This window comes from Antennarius striatus, chromosome 5 (genome assembly GCF_040054535.1).
Source record: "Antennarius striatus isolate MH-2024 chromosome 5, ASM4005453v1, whole genome shotgun sequence".
Classification (NCBI taxonomy): domain Eukaryota; kingdom Metazoa; phylum Chordata; class Actinopteri; order Lophiiformes; family Antennariidae; genus Antennarius; species Antennarius striatus.
Genome location: NC_090780.1, coordinates 18,832,339 through 18,857,555, shown reverse-complemented (window position 1 = coordinate 18,857,555; position 25,217 = coordinate 18,832,339). Strand labels below are relative to the sequence as shown.

At 41.5% G+C, this 25,217-nt stretch overlaps 1 protein-coding gene across 1 annotated transcript in view; it reads right to left on the bottom strand.

The window, feature by feature from the left end:
* celf4 (CUGBP, Elav-like family member 4) overlaps positions 1–25,217 on the bottom strand; it is a 76,061-nt gene that overhangs the window by 3,175 nt on the left and 47,669 nt on the right. The window contains exons 3-12 of the mRNA XM_068314595.1: positions 10,430–10,478; positions 6,251–6,379; positions 5,279–5,358; positions 4,858–4,998; positions 4,534–4,672; positions 3,930–4,082; positions 3,536–3,646; positions 2,134–2,196; positions 1,598–1,675; positions 181–324 (exon numbers count right to left, since the gene is read on the bottom strand). Coding sequence (XP_068170696.1) covers positions 181–324; positions 1,598–1,675; positions 2,134–2,196; positions 3,536–3,646; positions 3,930–4,082; positions 4,534–4,672; positions 4,858–4,998; positions 5,279–5,358; positions 6,251–6,379; positions 10,430–10,478 — 1,087 coding nt within the window. The remainder of the gene's footprint in view (positions 1–180; positions 325–1,597; positions 1,676–2,133; positions 2,197–3,535; positions 3,647–3,929; positions 4,083–4,533; positions 4,673–4,857; positions 4,999–5,278; positions 5,359–6,250; positions 6,380–10,429; positions 10,479–25,217) is intronic.

Sequence of the window (25,217 nt, the reverse complement as noted above, 5' to 3'; positions counted from 1 at the left end):
TTCCTCCTTTATTTGTAGTAACAGACAGGTTTTTGCACAATTGTAAAGAATTTTCATCTGTTTAAGGGAGGGGAGTTGCAAGGTTAGGGAAGGGGTACTGACTGCAGTAAAGAAGGTGATTAGTAAAAAAGAATAATAATAAATAACCAATCATCTTTTGGTTTGGTCATTTTTACCCACCAAAGCATTTACTTTGGTTTGTCGCCCGATCCACAAACACTTTGGAGGAGATGACATTACCGAAAGGCAGGAACATCTGCATCAGCTCTCCATCCCCAAACTCCTGAGGGAGGTGGTAGATGAACAGGTTGCAACCCTCTGGTCCTGAACAGGGACACACACAAAGAGAAAGAGAAAGAGAAAGAGAAAGAGAGAGAGACAGAGAGAGAGAGAGAGAGAGAGAGAGAGAGAGAAAGAGAGAGAGAGAGAAAGAGAGAGGGTGGGGGTATAAGGGTATAAAGGACAAAGGTCAGAGAAAGAGAGGTAAGGGGAAAGACAGAAGCATAAATGTTGGATGTAGCAGCAGATCACAGTAAAACTGGGAAATAATAATTGCAAAACTTTATTGTTAAAAAATAACTATAAAGTAGATAGAATGTCAAATTTTTCAAAATTGTGCACATATGATACCCCCTTTATTTTATTTTGGAGTTACAGTACACTAAGAATCCAATAATCCAAGTAATACTTTAACTGATTTCACAAGATTTATGTTTTTGACTGACTACTCACTGATTTTTTTATGCATCTTGCACCAATGTGGAATTATACAATTATTTATTTATATATCTGATCAAACCACTTAATCATTTCCCTCATTAGTCCTCTAGATGAAATGAATGTTAACTCTTTTAAATATGTTTAAAGTAATTTTTTTATGTCTCTCCATTGTTAGACATTTTGCTTTTCTTTTTGTTGGATGAATGATGAAACAGAGGCCAGAGTCTCTAAATCTGGAACATGCTGATCTTGTAAAGTTTCATAAAATAAAATAAACCCTTGCAAACCAAATGATGAATGTTTGTGACACCTAATGATGCTCGCGTCCTCTAATGGCTTGGAATGGGTAGCTCATGAATTTTTCTGAACTGGGATGGGGACAAGTCACTTGCATTGTTTGGTTTATTTTCCACAAGAGGGCAGTGAGGTCCCAAGCAAGAGTGTTCCACATCTGGGGTTCATTAAGTTCATGAAACATGAAAAATATAGAGGGAGGAGACGACACAGACTAGGTAACGGCAGCTGAATTTGTTTTTCACCAGCCGACAAATTATAACCCGGCACTCAAAATATGCATCTGTAAAATTTTACATTATTATTATATCTTCAGCTTGTTTTAGACTGTTTTAAAAGTATACAATTAATCCACAGCGATGCTGACTACCCACTGTACTCTCTATTCGTGGTTATAGATTTGGTTTTTACTGATTGGCTAAAGGTGAGATCACAATGGGAAGACTTCTTATCGCTTGTGTGTTTTTAAAAAGTATCTATTCCAGGATTAGTTCTCCAGATTAAAGACAGGAGTAAATGTGAGCCAACATTTGCAGCCCCTTTGAATATTTAGGAGTGAATGTGGATGCAGTGTGTGTGATACCTTCTCGCTGCTGCTGAGGAATGATGGGTGGAGGGTGGGGGAAGGCTTGGCTGATCTGGCCGTAAGCAGCGGGGTAGGCTGCTGAGACACACACATTCATACACACACACGCACAGGATGGATCAGATAACAGTCGTCACAAGAGCGCGCACACACACAAAAACACACACTCAGATACATACAAACACTGTGATATATGCAGGGACACAGCAAGCAATCGATCAGATTACAGACAATGGAGTCTAATCTTGCACATACACAAGCATGCACACACACGCACGCACGCACACAAACACATGGACACACTAGACACAACGGTGAATAAATTGATGTTGTGGGACTCAAACACTTGATATTTAATGATCAAATTAAAATAAATGGAATATTTTCCCTCTTTCTCTTTCTCTCCCTCTCCCTCTAGCGCACGCACGCACGCACGCACGCACGCACGCACGCACACACACACACACACACACACACACACACACACACACACACACACACCAGGTGAGTGCTGGTATGAGTGACAGACAGACCTGCGTACTGCTGGACTCCTGTGTAAGCCTGCTGGAGAGGATCAGCTGCAGTGGGACTTTGAGCTGCTCCACCAGAGACAGAAAAAAGGTTGAGGTGGGAGAAGTGAGGATAGATGGATGGAAGTGTGTGTGTGTGTGTGTGTGTGTGTGTGTGTGTGTGTGTGTGTGTGTGTGTGTGTGTGTGTGTGTGTGTGTGTGTGTGTGTGTGTGTGTAGGGGTACAGAGAAGGAAGATTGCAGATGGAAGAGACAGCACAGAGGAGGATGAGAGTAATATATAAAACGTGAGAGGGAGGAGGGATGGAAAGACAGGTGATGAGAGAATAACGTACAAGAGAAAAAAAATCAGAAAAGCTTCAGCAGAGCAGCAGCATGTCAACTCATTTCTCAGTGTGTGAGGAAATAAATTCTGAGTCTTTCTTTTGTTGGATTGTTTCTTTATGCTTATTTCGAAATAACCTATTTTCCCTCAGAAAAGAAAAAGCTTGAAGGACAAGCATTAAATCTAACAAACAAAACAAGAATAATAACACACAGCTGCACTGTCACCACAGGAAAGGGATAAAAATGAAGTCTCGTAAATTAGAATTTATTAGAAACAAAATGATTGAAGAAGAAACATTTAGTTCTCTGACGAGAGTCTGCAGTTATATATCAAAAACAGGATAATTACTGCCATAATTCACTGTTAGAACACTGGATGCTTCACTTTACCTGTAAGTTTCCCCATTCTGAGCACATATAGGCTACACTACACTGGATAACTACCCCCCAAAAAAATTTGTTAACACTGGGAGTCCATAATACATGCAATTAAATAATGACAAATAAATAAAAAAACAAAACAATGAAAAATATCTTTTAAATAAAATATTCTTAAACATAAGTTACAAGTAATTTTTTAGCTTACATGTCAATTAGTGACACTAAAGTTGAACTCAACTGTAAATATTTAACACAGTATTAATTATGACGTGTTAATTAGATCAAAAACTCCATAATACACAAGCTCTGTAGATCTGTGAATTTAGCTTTGCCAAGAATTGTTTCCTTCAACTGTTACTGTGTTAACTTTGTTTACTTGTGTGAACCGCGTAAACATTTTAGAAAAAACAAAATCAGAAACATTATTTCTATTAACAGTAAAATTATATCCTCTCATGTTCTTTCTGTACAGCCGTTACTGACTTGGTTTAAAATGACCACATAGGAATCAAAATTGAGATATTCAAATCAAAAAAATCATTTATATTTAATATTGTGTTTTGGCATTATATTTTGTTTTGAACTTACACAGCCTTTCAAATTATTTATTTCCATTGTTTTCAAAACTTAAGTCCTTACTGACCCTTCCTGAGTCTGAAAAGAGGAAAAAGAACGAGGAAGACAAGGTGGACCACTACCTTCAGAGAGAGAAGAGAGGAAGCAGCCACCCTGAACCCCGAAACAGCTCCGCGGAGCCACTCCCAAGCCATTTTTCTCCGAGTCCTCCCTAAAAACCACCTCCTGCAGCACTAAAGACACAAGAGGGTAAAAATAGACATATTTTTTTCTCCTTCCTCACATTCAAAAACCAATGAGGTGCTGGCCATTGCTCCAGCACATTTACAAACACTAGTGTCTATCAGCGTGAACTGCAGAATGAAGAGATAGACAGACAGACAAATAGATGGATAGAAACTTTATTGATTTTGATATCTGTATATTACATTTTCTGGATGATATTTTTAAATTTCTTGCATGTCTAAAAATGATCCTGTGTGTGTCCATGCCTGCAGCTAAATGCATCAGACTTACCGGGGTAATGGTGTATCCCATTGGTGAAGACAGCCTCTGCAGGAGGCTGCCCATTTGCCTGTGGGGGTGGCATGCCGGTGAAACCATTTACGCTAATGGGGGAAGGGATACTGGTCACTGTGGGGGCGCTGATGCCTGGGGGAGTGCTGCCACCTGCAGCCACAGGGCAAGATGGATAAAGGCAGGGAAAATAAGTCAGCATTTCTCTGTGCTTATTCTAAGATATAAAGGAAAAGTTTGACTTTGACCGACTGCCGGGTAACTCTTGGAAATGTCAGAGGGGCCGGTCCAGTGGATCAGCAATGCCACTAAATGTCAGAGCCGATTCCTCTGGTCCCAGTGCGGCTTTTACTGTGATACAACAGTTACTAAATGTGAATCTGATCCAAGGAAATTGGAAAGAAATGTTTTTTTAAATGATCTCATTTTCAAATTACATGTTCCTTTACTCCAATTGATGTTCATAACACCAAGCTGGAGAGGTAGCAGTGCGCTACACATCAAGAAAATATTGACTAAGGATTGTAATCAGGATATTGTGTTCCAACATGGGTAAAAATAGTGAAAAGCAATGTCTCAGCCGTCACTCTTTTATTGCCGTTACCTGACGTTGGGGTCAGCGGTGCTCCTGGGAGGCCATTGATGGTGGCCATGTGCTGCATCTGGGCAGCAGCAAAGGCTGCCATTGGACTGAGGTAGCCTCCCTGGCCTACGGACGCCATCAACGCCGCCTGCTGCTGCACCTGTACGGGTGGAGGTGTGGCAATGATCAGAAAGGGAACAGCAGCAGAGCCCTTGAAATATAATATCTCTCTTTGAAGTAAGATATTCTGGTATTTTATATTGATATGTTAACTAGATGTGAGCATTTCTTTTAAACTCTGTGCTTCATTGGATTAAAATAAATATTTTTTGCGATGTGTCTTGCCTGAGCGTAGGCTCCATAGGCTCCAAACTGCAGGGCCATGGGGTTGAAGATGCCCATCTGACCAGCCATCTGTTGCATGCGGCGGATGGTGCGCTCCTTATCCGTGTCTGCGAACTTCACCACCAGACTGGATGAGGCGCCCTGCGCACCCACCCATCCGCCCACACACACCCGTGTCCCAGGAAGTACATGTGAGTTAGTACCAGTCACTTTTATCTTTACTTACACTCTCATACACACATCCTATCCTGCTGAGGCGATTAGCTTGCAGCTAGAGTTTTTCCTCAAATTGCACACAGGGATCATATTTGAGATAATTTTCCTTTCTCTATATAATGATGAACAACTTTAAGAAGGTAATTAAGTCTTGTCGCTGTCTTGTGAATCTGCACACTCATACACACGGTTTTGGTTTACTCACAGGCATTGTCTGGCTGCCGTGTAGTGCACTGATGGCTGCTTGCGCTTCAGCATGAGACGAGTATTTTACAAACGCACAGCCTAAAGATGGAGAGAAGAAGGAGAAATTTAAGAAGAGCAAAAGTTTCTTTGGACACATCACACAACAATCGCGGCAAATCATCGACAGGAGGAAGATAAAGAGAAACAAGTTTCACACAAGGAAACCTTTCCCACTGCGTGACAGGATCTGACATCTGGTAACCGAGCTCTCAAAAAAGGTTTGCATCAGTGTTTAACAACGGTAAATAAGCCCGTTAAACATGCCACTCTGACACCATTAACAACTTTCGGATTCTCTGGCAAGGCTTAAAATGCAGGATTCTAGTGTCACTGACTATTGACAAGCCTCGTTGATGAATTTGAAAGATCAATTTCCCAGTAATTATTGAGCTAAAGCCCGCTTAGCCAAGTAAGCTGGCTGATGAGGCCTTGTTAATGGAGCTTCACGGAGGAATCAGAATGATCAAGCCCACTGTAATCATCAGGCTTAGTTATCATCGTGTGTCATTGATTGGCTGCTAAGTCCACTGATGAACTTCACGCTGTGAACTCGTGTAGCAAGGACAATTTTCTGGCAGGACATGAAGACTGGCAGTTAATGCGATGGCTGACTTGTTTTTGTCTTTATCGAGCCGTGTGCATAGATTCCTCAGGTAAATGGGGTTCATCCGTAAGATTCGCCGGTGTACATCTCACATCCCTGTAGCAAAGCTTTCAAATGACATTCACTGTTACAATTTACAAAATCTACAGCTTTCCTGTGTAACCACTCCTCTGATGGTTGTAAAATAGCCTGTTTTGACATCGCTCAACGAAGAGTGTTGAAGGAGAACTTTGCAAAGTCATCAACTTTGAAAGGCCAAATCATTTCTGTGCAGCAGCCTGTGAAAAAAGTCTGCCAGCTCAAAGTCATAAACAGCTACAAACTCACCTTTGCTGTTTCCGTCGGGACCTCGAAGGATGGTGCATTCCTCGATGCCACCGAAAGACTCAAAAAGGCGCCTCACGTCATCTTCTGACTGTTGTTTATTGAGCATACCGACAAAGAGTTTTCTATCTTCTAAAAGGAAACAGAAGGGGTCATCATCAGTGGGTCCAACATGCACTTTGAAGGGTTAGGTGAAGTTGGAAGGTGTCAAATCATCTTTAGTTTGAATTTTGTTGGGTTTGAATTAAGGTATTTTTCTGAATCTTCTACATAACCACCTATTATTTTTGAATGACATTTGTATCTGCAAGAGTTCTATGGTCATACATAGAGTTTCAAGAAATAGACATAAAGTAACCGCAGGTTACCAGTTGAAATGTATGTTAAAAAGGATAAATTCTTCATTCCACAACATGCACAAATACAAATGTACAAACTTTAGTCACAAATTCCAGCGGTACAAACTGAGCAGAACAATGAATGAAGCCTGTGGCTGCTATACGCACACGTTTAGTATGTTTTTCTTTATGTGTATTTTAATTACAATAGAGCAATGCAGTTTCTGATCATCTGGTTGTACATGTATTAATAATATTTTCCATCTGTGGTCCCAAAACAAATTAAAAGTTGACGATTAGCTCATTGTTAAGGCAGGAAAACCTTGTTCTAGACCGAGGGGAACCAGGCTGGCATGGTGCCCTCAGCATGAACTCTACATACAGGATGTTCTGTCTGAAGGCTCACTCATCTAATATTTAGTTCTGCTTTCTGAACCAGTACCTGCAATAATAATGCCTTTATAGATAGATTGTCCACTCCCATTGATACTGGCTAATATTTATTTACTATCAGAAAGAGACTCCGAAATGTTTGGCTTATAGTTGTCAAATTCAATTAGAGCTGAATATGATACCCTAATGCGGGAGCGCTTAACAGGCGCAGTGTTTCTGAGATATATTCAAGCAAGGAAGAAGAATACAATAGTCTCTGGTTAACTTCATGCATTGTACATGGTCAATGAATCATTTATAGATGAGTTAGATGAAGGGAACTGAAAATCTAGTTTTCCGTTGTCATATTTAATGTGTGAATAAAACCAACACACATGTATTAAACAACACAGATGTGTTGGTGTGCTGGTCGTCAGTCAGGGCATGATTAAAGTTAAATGAAACCTGAGTTCCACAGCAGGCCTGTCTGCGGAGTTCTATCAACATTTAACTAAATATTTACTTCTAATTAATACTGATAAACATACATCACAGACAAGATGCCAGTGCATGCTGCCCAAATGTGAATGTGAAACCAATTAATGGGATAAATTTTAATATGGTATACAATAGAAATAACAAGTATAATGCATGTAAGTGTATGAGACTAATTCTGGGTTTGAATTTAAGGAGTAATATTTTAGATATTAAACTAAAGAAAAGAGTCGTTAATATTATTGAGCATTTATTCTAATTTAGGATCATATAGAATAAGAGTCAGCATTTTTAACATCTTCAACTCTGGACTTAAAGTAATATTTTAACACATTTGGTGAAAAACATCTCAACCAAACCAACACAACCTAAGTCAAAAGAGTTTGTCCACAAACTTCTTAAGCCTCAAAAAAAAAAGAAAAAGGGAGCCGAAGCTGACATCATCTACAATGTATGATATAATTCTACATTTATGGGCTTTAATAAAATATAGCAGGGGTGAGGTCCAGTGTTACTTAGTCATTCAGGATGACAGCGTGATTGAAATGCTGAATCAGTATTCGAGGGAAATTGTGAGGCAGACGGTGAAAGTGTGATAGTGCACAGCAGCAGCAGATGTGTCGGTGTGCAGAGCCGTCTGATTTTATGTTACACAGAATCCCAGCTTTGTGGAAATGGATGTATATGTTGGGAAATTAATGAGCCTCAGTGCGATTGCCTCGGAATGTGCTCTGCAAATTAACTTGTGTTTGTGTGGTTTGGATGGTGTGCGTTTGTTTGCACGCGTGTGTGCGTAGGGTCCGTTCCTCACCGCCTGCGCTTGACAGGGTGTCCTTGCCGAGTCAACAAGACTAATCTGCGTTCTGGCCTTGCACTGGGGGGGTTTACAAGAGTGGAGCGCACACCAGGCGTGGAGGACACACACATATGCACACACAAATTTTGAAATGTTTGACAACCCACCTCTCTCTCTCTCTCTCTCTCTCTCTCTCTCTCTCTCTCTCTCTCTCTCACACACACACACACACACACGTGCACACACACACGCACACTCTCTCTCTCCCAGTACACATCTCATTGATGGACAAAGCCTACAGCTCCCCAGGGAAGGCACCAATAAAAATAACATCTTTCTTTGGGAAAGGACCGTTAACGCTCATACGTGCACACACACTCACATTCAGCAAGGGAGCAAATCAATATACACCAGTTTCAACGATGTAAAGCTCCCTCTCTCTCCCTCACACACACACACGCACGCACGCACACACACACACACACACACACACAGCAGTTTCACAGTAGTATCCTCCAAATGTTATATTTAGCAGACAGCAATATAACATCATTAGAAAGTATCGCCATTACATCATTTTGTGATGCCTAACAGTACTAACTATTTTCATCAAAACATTATGATAAAAACATAACTGGGAACATGTTCCATCCTAAGCTGCTTTATATTTACTGCTCTACGTAGTGTATTGTGTGTATTTACTCACCGTTTATGTCATATTCAAACACACAACATTAGTTTCTAAAATTCACTGCCCTGTTGAACAAACCCAATACCTCCCGATCTTTTTGGGTTTGTGGACACCCTTTTATAAAAGCAGTCCAGCCAAGGCTCCTCAATACTTTCAAGTTAAGACTTCCATAAAGCAGGGATCAACCCCCCCCCCCCGCCCCATGTGCCTTCATTTAGATAACTGTGTCAAAACGAGGACTTTATTCTCCACGAGTTCTTTTATTTTTGCTTTAAGTAAATCATATTAAAAATCCTTCTGCACTTCCATGCCAGTAGGATTTTAGAAGTAGGACATTTACTTAAAGGGGCATATTTTACAGTATTATAATGGTACTTTTCCATCTGTAAAAGATCTGAGCTCTTCTTCCATTGCTGTGGTTGAAAATGCGACACCATGACAGCACAATGTCGCTTTTAGAAATCCATCCTTGACAAAAACATCCAAAGGATAAAAAGAAAGAAAGAGAGAGTGTAATGTTGTAAAACTCAATGTGTGGACGAAAAATGAGGAGATTAGAAAGGGGAAAGTTGAGACACACGGAACTAGATAGACCCAAATTACACATGGATATGGAACGTCCTGCATTGCCTTCACTGTTTCTTCCTCACGCCGGGTGCTCGCCTCAGTTTCCTCTCGCTCCATCAATCATATTCACAGCACCACCAAACTAAATAGAAAAGGATGTCACCCTATCTTCCTTTCCTTGAAATCCTTTTTATTTAACGGCAAACACCTCTCTATCAGTCCTTACGCTTCTCTCTGCCATCAGTTTCAGCCTCCTTGTATGCTCCATTTCCTCTTTTTCCCCTCGCTCTTCGCCTCTTTCTTGTGCCTGAAGAATCGCTCTGGCGCCAAATTTATTAACAACAGCAAACTTTAAAAGACTCCAGCCCAAAATGGTGAAACTGCATCTTCTCTAGTTGAGTCCATTGATGTCAGCAGCAGGTCACTGCAAAGTCTAGACAGAAAATTGCTTTAAGCTCTCCTAGCTGTCAATAGAGAATGATGCACACAAAATACCAAGACAGGCCCCACGTCCATTCACGGATGTCTCAACTGGCTGGTACAAACTCCTGACATTAGTCAAATAGGATTTCCTTCATCAAAACTTGGTTGTTAAAGCTTTTAACAAAAACAAGTGACCTATTTTTCCTCAAGCATGACATGACACATGTTTCCATGTAAATGCACGCATGTGCATGCATCATCCCTCCAAGAAAGAAGCTGGATTCTGCATCGCAGCAGGAAGAGAACTGTTTACATAATGTGTTGTGAAAACCGTAGGGCCAGTTGGGCCACGCTGTCAGCCCCGCTTGAGGTACAGGCCTTCGTCTAATAGGACAGATAATGGTGAGGCTGATACATGCAGGCAGCATGTTTGTAGGGCTGGAACAATAGAAGAAGGTAGCATGGGGGGAGGGGGGAGAAGCAATGAGGGCATAAAGTACCTCCTCGACTCTCACTGTCTGCTGGCTTCACCTGGATTGGTCTGTTCATCTGTGACAGAGAGAAAGAGAAGCAAAGAGAGGACAAATAATAGAAAGAGAGGGAAGAGAAAACAAGTCGGTAAACACAATGCACTCATGTAATTGGACATGCCTCCCCCTCCCTCACACGCCCCTGAAAACTTTTTTAGAATCACTCAGTCAAATTGCGGGTAAAGTGTATTAAAAAATCTCCAAAGTTGTAGCACTTATATCCATTGGGGAAGAGGTGACTGAGAATATGGGTTGGAAATATTATTTCATCTGAGATGAAAGGAGAGAGAAGGGCTGGAGAGGGGGGGGGATAAGCAGAGGGATGAAGGGAGTGATAGAAAGAGGGATGAGGGAAAGGATGGGGGAGAGGTAACTGCATCAGCAGAGCTGGTGTGTCCTCTGTGGGGGCTTCTGGTTATGCATGTGCTATTTTGTGCGTTCAGATACATTGATTTACAGACACACACACACACACACACACACACACACACACACACACACACTCACACACACACACACACACACACACACACACACACACACACACACACACACACACACACACACACAGACACACACAGACACACACACACACACAGACATACCAATCGTCCACCAACGAGACCTTTTCGAGGTTAGTCCGCCATTTCACTCTTGTCTGTCAAACTTTTCTTCCCCGTCTTGCCACCCTGCTAAACGCTCCCGCCAATCAATTTTTAATAATGCCAATTGCCACACTGCCGAGAGGAGAGGAGAGGAGAGGAGAGGAGAGGAGAGGAGAGGAGAGGAGAGGAGAGGAGAGGAGAGGAGAGGAGAGGAGAGGAGAGGAGAGGAGAGGAGAGGAGAGGAGAGGAGAGGAGAGGAGAGGAGAGGAGAGGAGAGGAGAGGAGAGGAGAGGGATAAAGGTCAAGGTTCCATGCAGCATCAGTGTTTTGCTAAATGTCATTAAACTTTTCTTTCTATCTTGCTGATACAGCCATCATCTTAACGAATCTCGAGACTCTCTGAGGATTCACCGAAGCCAAAACCTTTGAGCAGGAGGACACGAATGTCACAATGCAAACACAATTAATACCCGAACCTTCACCCTTTTCCTGCGCTTTCTGGCCGCTCATAATAAATCACATCAGTCTCCAAAACATTTATTAAAAATGGAGTTACCCAGTCCTTCCTCTCCCTCTCTTTGACAGTCAAGAGAACCCTACTAATGTTTTTAATGCACTGTGATGCATTATTTATCAGAAGAGCTGATACACGAAAAAAAACAAGATGGGGTAAAAAAAATGGAAGAAGTGGAGTTAAAACGAGTAAAATGCAAACGGGAGAAAGAAGGGTGTAAATTAAAAGGTGTTGGATAGGAAAGGAGAAAACTGTGGGAGAGGTGAAAGCAAACGGTGATAGAGTGTAAACTAATTCAAAACCGTAAAAAAAAAAGAAAAGAAAAAAAAAGGTGTTTCGGAAGAGAGTAATACGGTGATAAAAAATAAAGGAAGAAGGAGGAAATAGGAGAGACCGAGGGAGGAATGAGGAAAAGAGGACATGGGAGGAGATGAGGACATAGATCAGACTATAGAACAAGGTCAGCCCAGTGCTCCCAGGGGGGCAATAAGCCTGCATACGTATGAGCGTTTTTACCGTGACCCATACAAATGGTCTGGCCTCAATCTGACATAATTGTGTTCCTCCCTCTCCGGTTTAATATGCAAGCAGTGAGCATTGTATATGTTGACCCTGTGAGGTTATGCTTAATTTTCATTGGTATTAATTTCTCTGTCAGTGAGATTTTAGCCTCCCAGTTGGGTTCACTTCACGTTCCATACGAAAATAAGACGCTCCTCAGATCTATTAATATTTTACTTGGACTCTCCCCTTGACTCGACAGCAACGCCCTTCTCTCCAAAACCTCAAAAATAATGGTGTCGTTCTCTTTGTCCTCCATTGTGTGCATCATCTTTTATATGTAGAACAGCGCTTACAAGAGGTTGGAAGGAGAAATGAGGGACACCAAACATCAAGGACCCATCTGTGAATGCTCGAGTTTTTTTTTTAATATAAAAGGTTATTTCATTATGAGCCAATTCACATAATTATTAAAGCTATAATTCTTCATTCTGTTTGAATATTCACTGTGATCATATACAATCTCATTTATCAGTGAGTCTCCTCATTTGTCTTCCCTGGTTGAGCAGCAACATGCAGGATGTCCACTCATAAATTTTTAGATACAGTTCAAAAATAATGTTAAGTGCTTAAACCATCATTTTCTTTTGTCACTGAAAGCTGAGTGGAGTTTCATGGGTTCTCTATCAGTGACTTCCATTATCCTGAGGCAATAAACTGCTTCAAGGTCAGTTTTATCATCCTGCTCGTAATAGGGTGAGTTAGCACCAGCCCGCTGGACAACCGATCCCAAAACAGTTGTTAAAACCAAACCCTGACTAGCACGGATAGCTTCCCCCCAGATGCCTGCAGTGACATTAGCCGAAGCCAGATGGCATCATTGAGCAGGAGAAGAATTAAAATGCACAGACTAAACAAGAAGCAAGAAGCTCTCTTTATTCTAATACCAATACGAGAAAAAACAAAACACCATTTATATTTTCACAAAAAAAGCCCTGAGATGCACACGCACATATTAAAACACACACATGTACACACAAACAAACCAAGGTGGGTGTGCTTACTATACATGAATAAGCTCAGCTCATACACAAACATGCAAAACAAAACAAAAATCCGAATAGGACTACGCAGCCAAGCATGCATTGAAATATAGAACAGGAGACAAATATGCACACACACAATGGGTATGTAAATGCTTTCTAGAGACTCAACATGTGCTGCAAATTGGCTCATCTCTCAACATGCAGACCTAATACCTCTCATGTGTTTCCTCCTCAGTCTTGTACTGTAATTGTAGCTGCGTACTTATCCAAGCACATGCCTTTAAAAACACAAAGCCTTGCACACACAGACACACACACACACACACACACACACAGATACAGGCATACACACACCCGTGCGCTCTCACACACGCAGGCTGAGCTCCATTGTTGCTGAAAGTCCGCCTCAGCAGCCTTGTGTTGGAGTGGCCTTGGTGTATCACATGATCGACAGCTCAAAAAGAACTGCGGCCACACAAAACGCAGTGACACGCACACACACGGTCCTGCTACACTCCTCTGTTGATTATGTAACTCAATGACAGCGCTCTGGCTCAGTGCTACCATAGATTCCCTGCTAACTAGAAGCTGAGGGAATACATGGTCTGAATGCAGTCTGTGCTGCACAAAACTGGTGAGTCATGTGTCTGATTCAGTGTAGTATGGCCCGATGGTCTCAGGAGGCCTGTGAGATTAGTTTAAAACAGTGTGAGACTGGATTTTACTCGACTGGATTCTTCTCTGAAAAAAGGAAAACGCTGAAGTCCTTGATCGGAGATTTGCTGCTTACTGTATCGATTTCAGCTGCGTGAAAACCGCATAAATTAAGTTACATAAACGCGTTACGATGACAACTCTATGGGATTTCTGCCTTGAATTTCTCCGCGGCTTCTTGTTATGTCAAATTCGCTTCGGTTTAAGTTTATTGTGAGTGGCTCGAGGTAGCGTAGGTGCCAGAATCTGAAGCCACGAGCACACAAACGAACACGCACGCTCACAGCTCGCACTCCCATCACGGTCTGTGAAAAAGAATATTGAAAGTATGCTTTACGAAACCCGTGAGAGGAGGCAGGATTTTCTCATTTTCACCCCCGTCTAGCAGATGTGTTTTTGCCGGGGAGAGTGGAGAGGTGCAGGCCAGGTCATTTCATTATCACAGTGAGAGAGGACTCAGAGAAACTCTCCCGGGAAGCAAGGAAGGCTGCCTTCATAATCTACTATTGTCAAAACTTGCTCTACTTTACATTCCGCAGCAGAGGGCCCCTTTCTCTTTATGTTCCGGTCGCTTAAATTCTTCTTCTGTTGAGATGTTTCTCTGTGGTTTCTGTTCATATATATATTTTCTGACTTTTAAGTGCTCCTACATGAAATCATGTATCAGAAACGGAGCAGCTCCAGATGTTGAGATCCTCTGCAGGAGCACCCGGGGTCTAAGTGTAACCAAATGCCGTTATTCCTCCTGTCAAATGAACCACTGGCACTCGACCTGCTTCCCAAAGTAGGATCTCAGCATGCGCAACACTCATCTCGGGATGGAAACATGCCAGTGGAAACATTAGCTGAACAAATATGGTTAGAATCCTGAGATGCTTTTGGGAACCTGGGCCCTTTTTACGCGGGGAGAAAAATGTCCGTAGCGAGATCCTTTGAAAAACTAGAAACATTTAGTAGGTATGTACTCGATACCGCTAGTACTCGCAAAGAGGACAACCTATTTTAAAACGTATTGATTTTAGGCTACATTAATTCACAGAAGCATTACACTCCCATGGAACACCCCCTGCATTTCCATCAAAGCTCCTGCAGTACAAAAAAACCCCTTCATTTTATTGACTTTTGTAATCTCTTGAGCCACAGAAGTATTTTACAACATCTGTGGCAAAAGCACGGCTCACACCCTTCCACCACCATTACCACTACCGACTGCAGAGAGAAGTGCTGTAATGTGACTAATGGAACTGGAATCAGCTTGTGTTAGGAGGAAGGTTATTTTTCCCATGGCACAAGATGTGTGCAGGAGCGAAATCCAGGTCAGTCAGTCAAATGGCGTTGCCTCACCTCAACTCAGCAATCCTCTTTGCAAACACATTGACTTATCTTGGTCGCAGTTGTTTTGCCAGACGCTAAAGTCACTCAGCAGATGACTCTAGAAGGACACTTGTATACAATATTGAGGTTGTGAATTTCCTAAATTTATCCAATGCTAACGAAATGCACCTCATGTCCTATTCAGCGCGGCTGAATAGGACATGAGGTGCAGCTAAAAATATTTCCCTGAAGCTACACTTCCAAATACTTGTGACAAAATGTAGTATTACTCCTTAATAATTACTGTCAATTAAGCCAAGCAAGCAGCGCAGACTTTTGTTTATTAGGTTTGAAGTATAAATTATTTACGACTTGATGAAACTTTTAATGTAGTTTCAGTTTGAAGACGTAGAAAGTCAAAGAGCTGCAGAAACATTTTAACTCAAAGGAAAGCAACCAAATAATTTTGTGGTTGCAAACGGAAAACATATTTACTTGCATAGCTTAGCTTAGCTGCCTTGATGAACGCTATCTGTACTTTTTAAAAAAAAAAAGTAATTGTATAATTACATGCAGGAAATATTGAAAATAGTGCAGTTCTAATTACAGTAAGTAGAAGTAATCGAAATATATAACAGTTATGTCTACATTCACGAAAAAAGGAAGTGCCTTCTTTCCCTCCTCTCCTTTTTTTCCGGACATAATCGGCTGGATGAAACGGTTGAAAAGGAGGCATGTCACCGCAAACAGCTGACGGCAGTGAAGATCCAATTCAAGCATGTCCTGTGTCATTTTCACATGATGCAAACAAATAACTGCCATCACGTATAAAACAACCAGGATACAGTCTGATAGTCCACAGTCAAACATTCGGATTAGTCTCTAGCAGTGCTGGGATCCACCGCGGACGAATGGATAAATCCCACAGGGATTCCCATCAGGTTTAATATCAACTAATGTCCATACATCTTAATACGTATTTATCCTCCATTCTTCCCTTGCAGTGCTTCATCCCAACACATGACCTAACAGCAAACCTCTCTTTTGAGAATAATCTAGATGTAATGCAGAGAGATCAATGTCTGAGGGAAAAGAGGAATAAAAAGCAAACCATTCCACTATCTTCCCCTTCATTGCATTCTCTTCTCTCTCTCTTCCCATCATTCCTGACAAACACAGATGGACAATCTGTTTCCAATAGATCTACGTTTTTATTTGAGTGGTAGATTTGAGCGACATTCTGCAGCCTGGCTGACTGGATGGGAGCAAAATAAATACATAAATAAATAAATAAATGAATACAGATGAATTATAAATTGGCACAAACTGTTCTCTTTTTTTGGCATTTGAGGAATGCAATGAGGAAGCTAGCAGTACAGCAATGTGGCTGCAGTGTGGATTATAGCAAATGAGACATTGGCCCTCATTTATCAATATTTCCTTAAATTAAAAATGTTGCAAGACGATAAAGCACTAGACCAAAAAATGCACTGAAACAAAAATTATGCATGATGAATGTGCCTTTTTAACACTTCAAGAACAACACAAGACACCTGTCCCATAAACCCAATCCTAAAACATTTCCGTGTGAATCACTTCCTAAATCCCTTTCAGCGCGTTTGTGTGAATAGAAATTTCGGCCGCCATCTTTCCAGGCCTGTTTCTATATGCTGCTGCTCGCTCTGCGGTGCAGCTGTCCCAGCAGTGTCTACCGAGATCACAACGTCTCCACAAAGGCAGATGAAAGGGAAACACACAAAGATCAGAAAAGGAAGCAAGCCTCTTTGTCCGGCTCTGTGATCATCGCTGATTCTTACGTCAACACAGCCTTTACTCGATGTTCAAACATACATGAAACATGAAAAGAAAGAATGATAGTGAAGCATTACCACACACATGTACACACACACACACGCACGCATGCACGCACGCACGCACACACACACACACACACACACACACACACACACACACACACACATTCAAATCAGACTCATCAAAGAGTGAGGAAGATTCTTCCTTGACCTTGGAAGCGGCTCGTCTGACAAAATAATTACAATTTATTCTCCTTTGGTTCCTGATTAAATTTCATTTACTGCTTCCTCCAACTTTCTGAAGTTATGCCATTGAAAAACTACTTACAAAACAGACATTTTAAAGTTATTACACACCTCCATTCCTCCTCCACTCCTCCTCTCTTTTGCCTGCAGTTGGTTGAGAACAGCAGTGATTTTCTCACATCCATTGTTTGATCCATTTCACACCAGCCCACCTCTTCTTTATCTCCTCCTGTTTTCTTTTTCTTTCACTGGCAAGCAGCCTGAGTGCTTCCAGTAGCGGGACAGCTTTCAAGCAGTTCTGAATGAGAGGTTAAAATGCAAATGAAGCGCTCGTTCTGCTTCCCCTTCAATTCTTGCTCCGTATCTTATTATTTTGTCTTTGCTCATCCTCCTCTTCTTCCGTATGAATTTGTTATCGAATAGAGTAAATGAGTGTGAAAACTATTTTTTCCACAGAGAGTTAATGCATAAAGCAGTCTTTCCATCTCCTGTTTTTCTGCATCTTTTTAGCGCCGTACCTGGATGAGAGGTGATATTGAACTAGACTAGACGGAGTTTATGCTTCCTGCGAACGCTTTAATAGGAGTCGACGGGTGAGAATTCTGTTGTCACACTGTAACTGGATTGAAAAAGCACATCATCTTCAGCCCCAAATGATCTTAACCTGTCAAAACCTGTTACAATTTCACACTTGTCTTTGAGATGTGCATGTGCAGACAGTGTCGTTCTCACATATGGATATGTATATGTGAAATCGTCCAACTCCCGCAAGTTAAAAATGTTTAATTTTGTTGCTTTTTAATACACAAAAAAGTATCACAAACCCAGAGCACATTTTAACACAGCTTGATTCATCACAGAAAAAGCATTACTGATAGAGGACAGTAGCAGGGTGAAATACAAATAGGCTGCAGAGCTCTCACGCACAGCCCTTTGCAGCAGTTACATAATTAGATGTACAGCACCTTGGCAATCAACAACTCTGATGTTTCCATAGGGACTACAGCTTTGACTATAAAAAGAAAGGATCTATATGTGGAGGTGGTTGAGGGCGGAGGTGCGGAGAGAAGGCAGCACGAGAAGAAAGCGGAGAAGACACAGAGAATGAAGAAGTGTGAGAAAATTGGTGTGAAAGGAGTGAAGGTGTTGCGTGATGGGGCCGGGCAGTTCCCTGTTTATGTGTGAGCCTACATCTGTGTGCATGCTGCACCTGCATGTGTGAGATTAGAGGCATTCAAACCTTTACTGCGTGCATACGGAAGGACTCTGCTGTGTATGTAAGCTTCCCGGAGAAGAAAAAACTGACAAGGACAAAATGTGATAGAGTTCGTTAGTAAGTGAGAGGAAGAAAAGAAAAAATGCTAACGAGAGAAAGGGACAATTTTCAGTCTCTATCTCCCTCCTAGTATAGGCTGAATGCATTGCCAGGGCTTTACAGCGTATAGGAAAGATTAGGCAAGACGAGAAAGCTATAAATTTTACTTTTCTCTGTGCAGAGGTTCACATAAATCACTGCTGGTACTGGTGTGCCATCACCGAGTTTTTGCTTTTCACTTATCTAATGAATAATACAAAAAAAAAGTTCAAAAGCTGTCATTCTCTGAACCGGGCAGACTGCTTCCACTTCCATCCCCCCGCAACTTTTGTCCCCTTCTCCAGCCACCACTGCAGCACAGAGTCGATGAGTGGGTTTTCAGATAATTGGGAGTATTCATGAGCTGCATATCACTGGATTCTGTGTGTATCTCTCTCTGCGTGTGTGTATGTGTCTGTGAATGCATGTGCAAAAGAAGAAGAGAGTGAGAGCTGACATGAAAGGCTTACGCATGTGAAAGATACCTTACAGCATATGCAAATGTAAATATAAATATAGACACAAATAGCTGCATGGGCAAAGACACCATGAATGCACTCTGCACGCAAATGCAACACCCTTATTTACAAAGTTGCACAAAAATGGGCACAGGCTTGCACACACAGTTCCTATTCGCACACATGCGCACACAAACACGCACACAGTTGTTTCCGTCTAATGAGGTTAGGAGGTGAGGAGATGGTGTTGTCACAAGCTGTCACTCACAATAGCCCCTGTGTTGGAAAAAGTCAGAGAGAGAGAGACACAGATATGAAAAACTAAAAATAAAAAAGTACATAGACAAAAAAGAAGTCAGCGAGAAGCTGCAGAAGTAAGAAATTAAAATGGGACCACGAACTTGAATTCATTGCAACCTTCCTTTTCCTCTGTTTCATTTCTCAGTTGATGTTAAATGAGATTTCGCATCAGATAAAACACAGCCGTCTGAAAACGGGCTTCATGGAGGATGCAAAAAGAGAACTATCATCATATTTTTTTGTCAGGTTAAAATCATAAAAACGTTGATCTTATTACCACGTTACCACATCATCATAGGGAATGCTGCACGCCTGGAAGAAATAAATGGTAAAATTTACGAGCTCAAGTTAAATCACCATTTTCTGCTCATTCAATTGTCTACAAACAGCAGCAGGAAAATATGGAAATGAAAACTAATAAATGGCTGTGGTTGTGATCAAACAAAGCACAGTTGATGACAGACTGTACAAAGAGACGTGGCGATGAATTAGAGCAATAGTTTGACATTTTTTCAATAACTTGCACGTCAATAGGGATATGAGGTCACTGAGAGGTTGCTTGGCAACCAATTGAGACATAAGGAAGTCCATTCTCTTGATGAAGAAATAGGGCAAAACATAAACCCTCTCGTGAGTAGAGTGTGGTTTTAACCTTTGATTTTTTTTTTGTAAAGAGTTAAGCAATTCTCAATGTGAATTTGTTCTCCTTGGAGGAACAGTGCAGCAGATTTCATTACCTTCAGACAGACAGGGAAGCTCCCGTCTTTATTCCGAGCAAGGATAACTATCTGCTGGCAGTGACTGTATGTTTACTGGATGGAAATGAGCGTGCCATCAATATCCTTATCGAATGCAGCAAGAGGTCAAACAGGAGTTTCCCAAAATGTGGAACCAATGTTTTAACCGCTGTGCAGCATGATAGTGCAAGAAAAGTATTATGATTTCATAAATTTATCAAGTTGACAGTGACCAAATTTAAGCCAGGATTACATTTTTACAACCTACACTTTTGAGCTTGAGCCATCTGCACTAGCACCATTGTATTTATGTCCATGCAGTGGTACAGTATACAGAATGGAGGTGGGTAAGAGAAGACCCATGCAGATACATGGGAGATCGGTTCTCCTCTCCTTTTCATGACTGCATATTTCAACCAAAAAATCGCAAATTCCACAATCCCTCCCTGATTTGATTCAGAACAGGCAGGGAGAGAGAAATAGATGTCTGAAACAGCAGATCACGGGAAAAGAGAGGAGTAAGAGTGGAGGAGGAGGATAAAGAAGGAAGTGCTATAGTACTTTTTAGCAAAACAGCTCTATTGGCTCCCAGCTAGAGCCCAGGTGGGCGATGTGAATGTTCTCTCACTCCCACACTTATAAGAGTCAAAAGTATGCACGTGATTGAACGGTGTGCACGCACACATGCGAGCATTGATGTTTGCATGGACTGTATCACCCTGCCTACACACACGCATACAAAAGTAATGTGCTCACGCCACGGCAACGAGACACATTCAGGGCAGAGAGGATGAATTGTTTCTTTATGTCAAGTGTAAAGGAAGCAGTGGCCAAAGCTAATGTAGTTCTCATATTTGTCATTAATATCATTCAGTCCTCTACTCAAAAATGAAAGCTTCAGCTATTCAGAGGCCTGTAAAGTCAAAGGCTTGCTCCCCCCTCACACACGGGAAAGAGTTAAGCCAAAACAGAAAGTGAAAAAAGATTAAATTGGTGACCATGAAAGCCAAAGCAACGGTGCACAATGAAATGAATTTTTGTTACAGTATATGTTTACCCTTTTCTCCCTTTTAACCTTCTGTTACAATTTATTTCTTTCTCTCTGTCTTTGCACTGATTTTCCATTTCATTTCCATTTATTTTCATTCATTCGTATTAGCTGCTTCATCTCTCAGCCTGATATGGTGATGTCTCAGCTAAGATATGAAGAATAGAGTTAAAAAACAGAAGCAGGAGAAAGTTTTAAGCAGCAACAGAGCAGCAACGGGTTCATTCCTGCGGGAGGTGAGAAAGAGGGGAGGAGAGGAAACACAATTTCATTATTAATGAAGGAACTGTTCCTTCAAATTGAACCTGCAGAGTATATCTAGCTGCCTTTCCTTTCAAACAGACGGGGATGAGATAAGGAAGGGAGAAGACCTGAATGAAGAAGAAGGAAGGAAAGAAACGATAGGATAAAATTTGACATTTTCCACTCATTTTTCTTTTTTACCATAGAGGTGTTTACTGGCTTATTTTCATTTAACATGCAGTCAAACCGAGCTGCCAACAAAATTTGTGTGTCACCTGAATTTTAAGAGCAAATAAGGAGGCTTCAAGAATCAATATTGGAACTTTTACAGGGAGAAACAACTTTGAAAGTTGAATTCATGAGAAGCTAAATGCGTCGCTCTATACGCGTTTGTTGCTGCAGCTTCACTTGATCTGGTATGACTCATGGGTTTTTGCTGTACAGATGATGTTACGTAATTAGTTTCCTAACTTCATTATTTTGCATTACTTATGTAACAGTCCCATGGGATTTCTAGCATGCAATGCAATGAGAAACTTGCTGATGCGTGACATGCTAAAATATAGCATGATACAGTTCTGTCAGCAAAGTGGCATCAGCTACACAGCTGTATCTGTCTATTGTTAACTAGCTAATGGTCACCCCAGACTGAAAGAGATGGTAAAATGTGCAGCAGCACGTTTAACTGCGTCAGAATCCAAAGCTGCATTATCAGAAGATGATATAAATTATTTTGTGCCTAGAAATTAAATAGTCTCACTTTAAATCATCTATCACTATTCCCCCACTTCATTGCATTATCACATTTTTTTTTTTTTTTTAGTGTAGAGGCTTCTGCTCATGATGCTGCGCTCTCTTGGTCTTAATTTCATTCCTATGCTTTGATGTACTTTGCAGCAATGATGCCAAAAGTTCATATATTTATCTCATCTTGTGAAACAGATCCCCTTAACATCTGGCACCAAATGACTCAAATGAACTTGCGTTTTGTCCAAATTTTCAATCACATAAAAGTACACATGCAAGTATACCCAAGATGTACTGTATGTTATCCAAGCACCTCAGGGTGCTTCTCATCCATGTAAATCCAATACATCTTTGAACTCAAGTAGAACTACATAGAGAAACGTAATACCAAGTGGGATGTTCTGATTTTTTTTCCTTTTCCATTTCCCATTTCAAAAGATGTGAACTGTCAGTAGCTCACACCAATGATATGTACAAAAATGACTTGCTATATAGATCACAATTTTGGAAATCAAAAAAAGTGCATGCATCATTTGAACATTCCAAATATTCATGTCTCTGATTACTTTGCAAGAAAGCCGTCAAGTCTGATAAATGTGTTTCCATTTCCTGAGAAGTAGAACAAATCCTGTCATCGTAGATAATTGAGATGTATTTCAGCAAAATGCGGAATAATATTTCTATATTGAGGAACAAAGCTGTAGAGACTCGTCGGGCGCTTTGGTTGTAAGTAATGAAATCAAGAACTACTTCTACAGCACGTTAGGGGACCACTTCCTATTGACAGACCTCTGCCTTAAACATCCAACCATTCTGAAAACTTCCCTTGGGATATCCTTTATGCCAATGCTAATGTTTTGCGTTATGTGAGCTAAGTTAAAGCTCTTATGCAACTCTGCGGTGAGGCAGTCTTTATTTTCATTACCTGTCAAGATAGGTATTATGTCACTCTTATGACAGCACTGGCCAATATGTCAGCCTCTTTAGGCTGAGTGCATCCATCTGTGTTACTATATATCTGACTGTAATATCTTGTTGGCTGTTGGCCAACTAAATGCTGGGTTGCTGCTTTATCTCAACATATCTTTCCAGCTCGCTCCTCTCACTACCCACATGGGCCTAAAAATATTGTTCATAATGATAAGAAGATTTTTCAGCCAACTTTTTACATCTATTCAAGTCAATGAATAGAACTTACTATTTATATGCATCCAAAAACTTCCATAAGGAATCAAAATCTAAAGGTAAATGTCCGAGTTTGTACTTCCAGCAGCTGCAGGGACATTTTGCAAGAAGAAATCTATCGATATCCGAGTGAATACTCTTATCGTGGAGTGTCTGGGAATGCTGAGGCAGAATGACCGATTTCAAGCGATAGTTTCTCCCCTGCAGAGTTAAGAGGGCCCACTGGCCCTTGGGAGCAGTCTGTCACAACTAGAGAAACTCCTGCTGGAGCCACTCTGTTGAGGTTTTCAGCAGGCTCCCAGGGGGTCCCCACCACCACTTACCCGTTGAAACAAAAATCAATGGCTTAATGATCCAAAACAGGAAATTGAATGAGAAAAAAAGAAAGTCCCTAAAACAACAAAATGTCTTTTGGCAAGGGACATTCTGTCTTGGGCCTTCATTTGTTTTGTTGGTGTGTGAGTTAAAAGAAATTTGCCGAGATGGTAAGTGAGAATATATGTGTGTGTGTGTGTGTGTGTGTGTGTGTGTGTGTGTGTGTGTGTGTGTGTGTGTGTGTGCGTGCATACAGGCACGCACAGCTTTGAGAGACTGAGCTTACCCTAGCTTAGTGGCACAAAACATATTGATTTATTGATTGCCTGTTTCACCCCCCCTCCCTCTCTCTCTCTCTCTCTCTCTCTCTGCCTGTTATAGAGGCTCTGGCGGCTTAAGACTGCAGTGAGGACTGGAAAAGTCACGTGAGGTTGGGAGAAATGGAAGAGGAGAGTAAGAGAAAGAGAGAAAGAGATAGAAAGCAAGGGAGGGGAGTCCCATCTGAGAGTTGATCCAGCAGCCTTTTAGCCAAGGCCCCTACATCATTCAGATTTATGAACTAAGGTCACGACCAAATCAAAACCTTGACCTATCTGTGAGGATGCCGATTTATAAGCACCTTGTAGTGGTGAGTGGTGGGGGCTTGGCAGGAACAAGTATTCCTCTCCTTGGCCCTTCTTCCCCATAGAGAGCGCTAGATCAGGGCTAGGAGAGAGGCTGGCTGTATTTTGTGATTAACAGACAGGTTGTGCTTTATGATGTACTACTCCCTGTTCGACCAACTCCCACTCCAGCAGACTGTCACCGTCCCACACTGTATACAGTAAAGCTCGCCATCTCACTGAAGCAGCGCCGGCTGGAGGAGGTCAAGTTCCAGCCCTGCGCAGAAGGACATCTGCAAGATCTGCTGAGTCACTTTGGCTACATAGCTGTTAACATGCTAGCAGGAAACTGCTAAATGCTATTCCAAGTAGCCTCAAACAAACATCTGAACACTGTCAGAAAGCGTTACTGACACATGGCGACACTTGAAGGGAGTGTTAGTGCAAATGCTTAAGATAGGAATATAGCATCAAGAGCACCGTGTAGCTAAGAGAAACATGTGTCACCATCGATTTGTATCCTCTCCAGTTGCTCGTGACTCATGGTTAATGCTTATGTTAGTGCAGTGTCCTTTCCAAAACCTGGTCTCTCCATAAATTATGGACAAGATGAAACACGAGTCCCTAATCGGCAGACCCTCATTTCCCACTCCCAGGGACAGTTAGCACAAAGAAACAGCTGCATGTTCTGATCTCCCCCAGAACAAGAAAGGGGATGCTACTGAAAGATACGCAGTGAATTACCTCACAGATGTTAATAAAGAGTGACTAACAAATAAAAAATCCACTAGGAAAGAAACTACAAAGTTACAGAGAAAGTGAAGGAAGACTATAGTTGGGCTTACCAATTTCCCCCTCATCGGTTGCCTCCTGGTTGTCAAGACAACCGTCTTATCAGGGATAGTGCTGGTTTGGTCCCCCTGGAGGCAGTTGGGAAATCAGGTAAGGGAGGGCCGTCGGGACCAAGGCCTTTCTATTCTTAAATACACAGCATCAGGCAAATGCAATTACAACC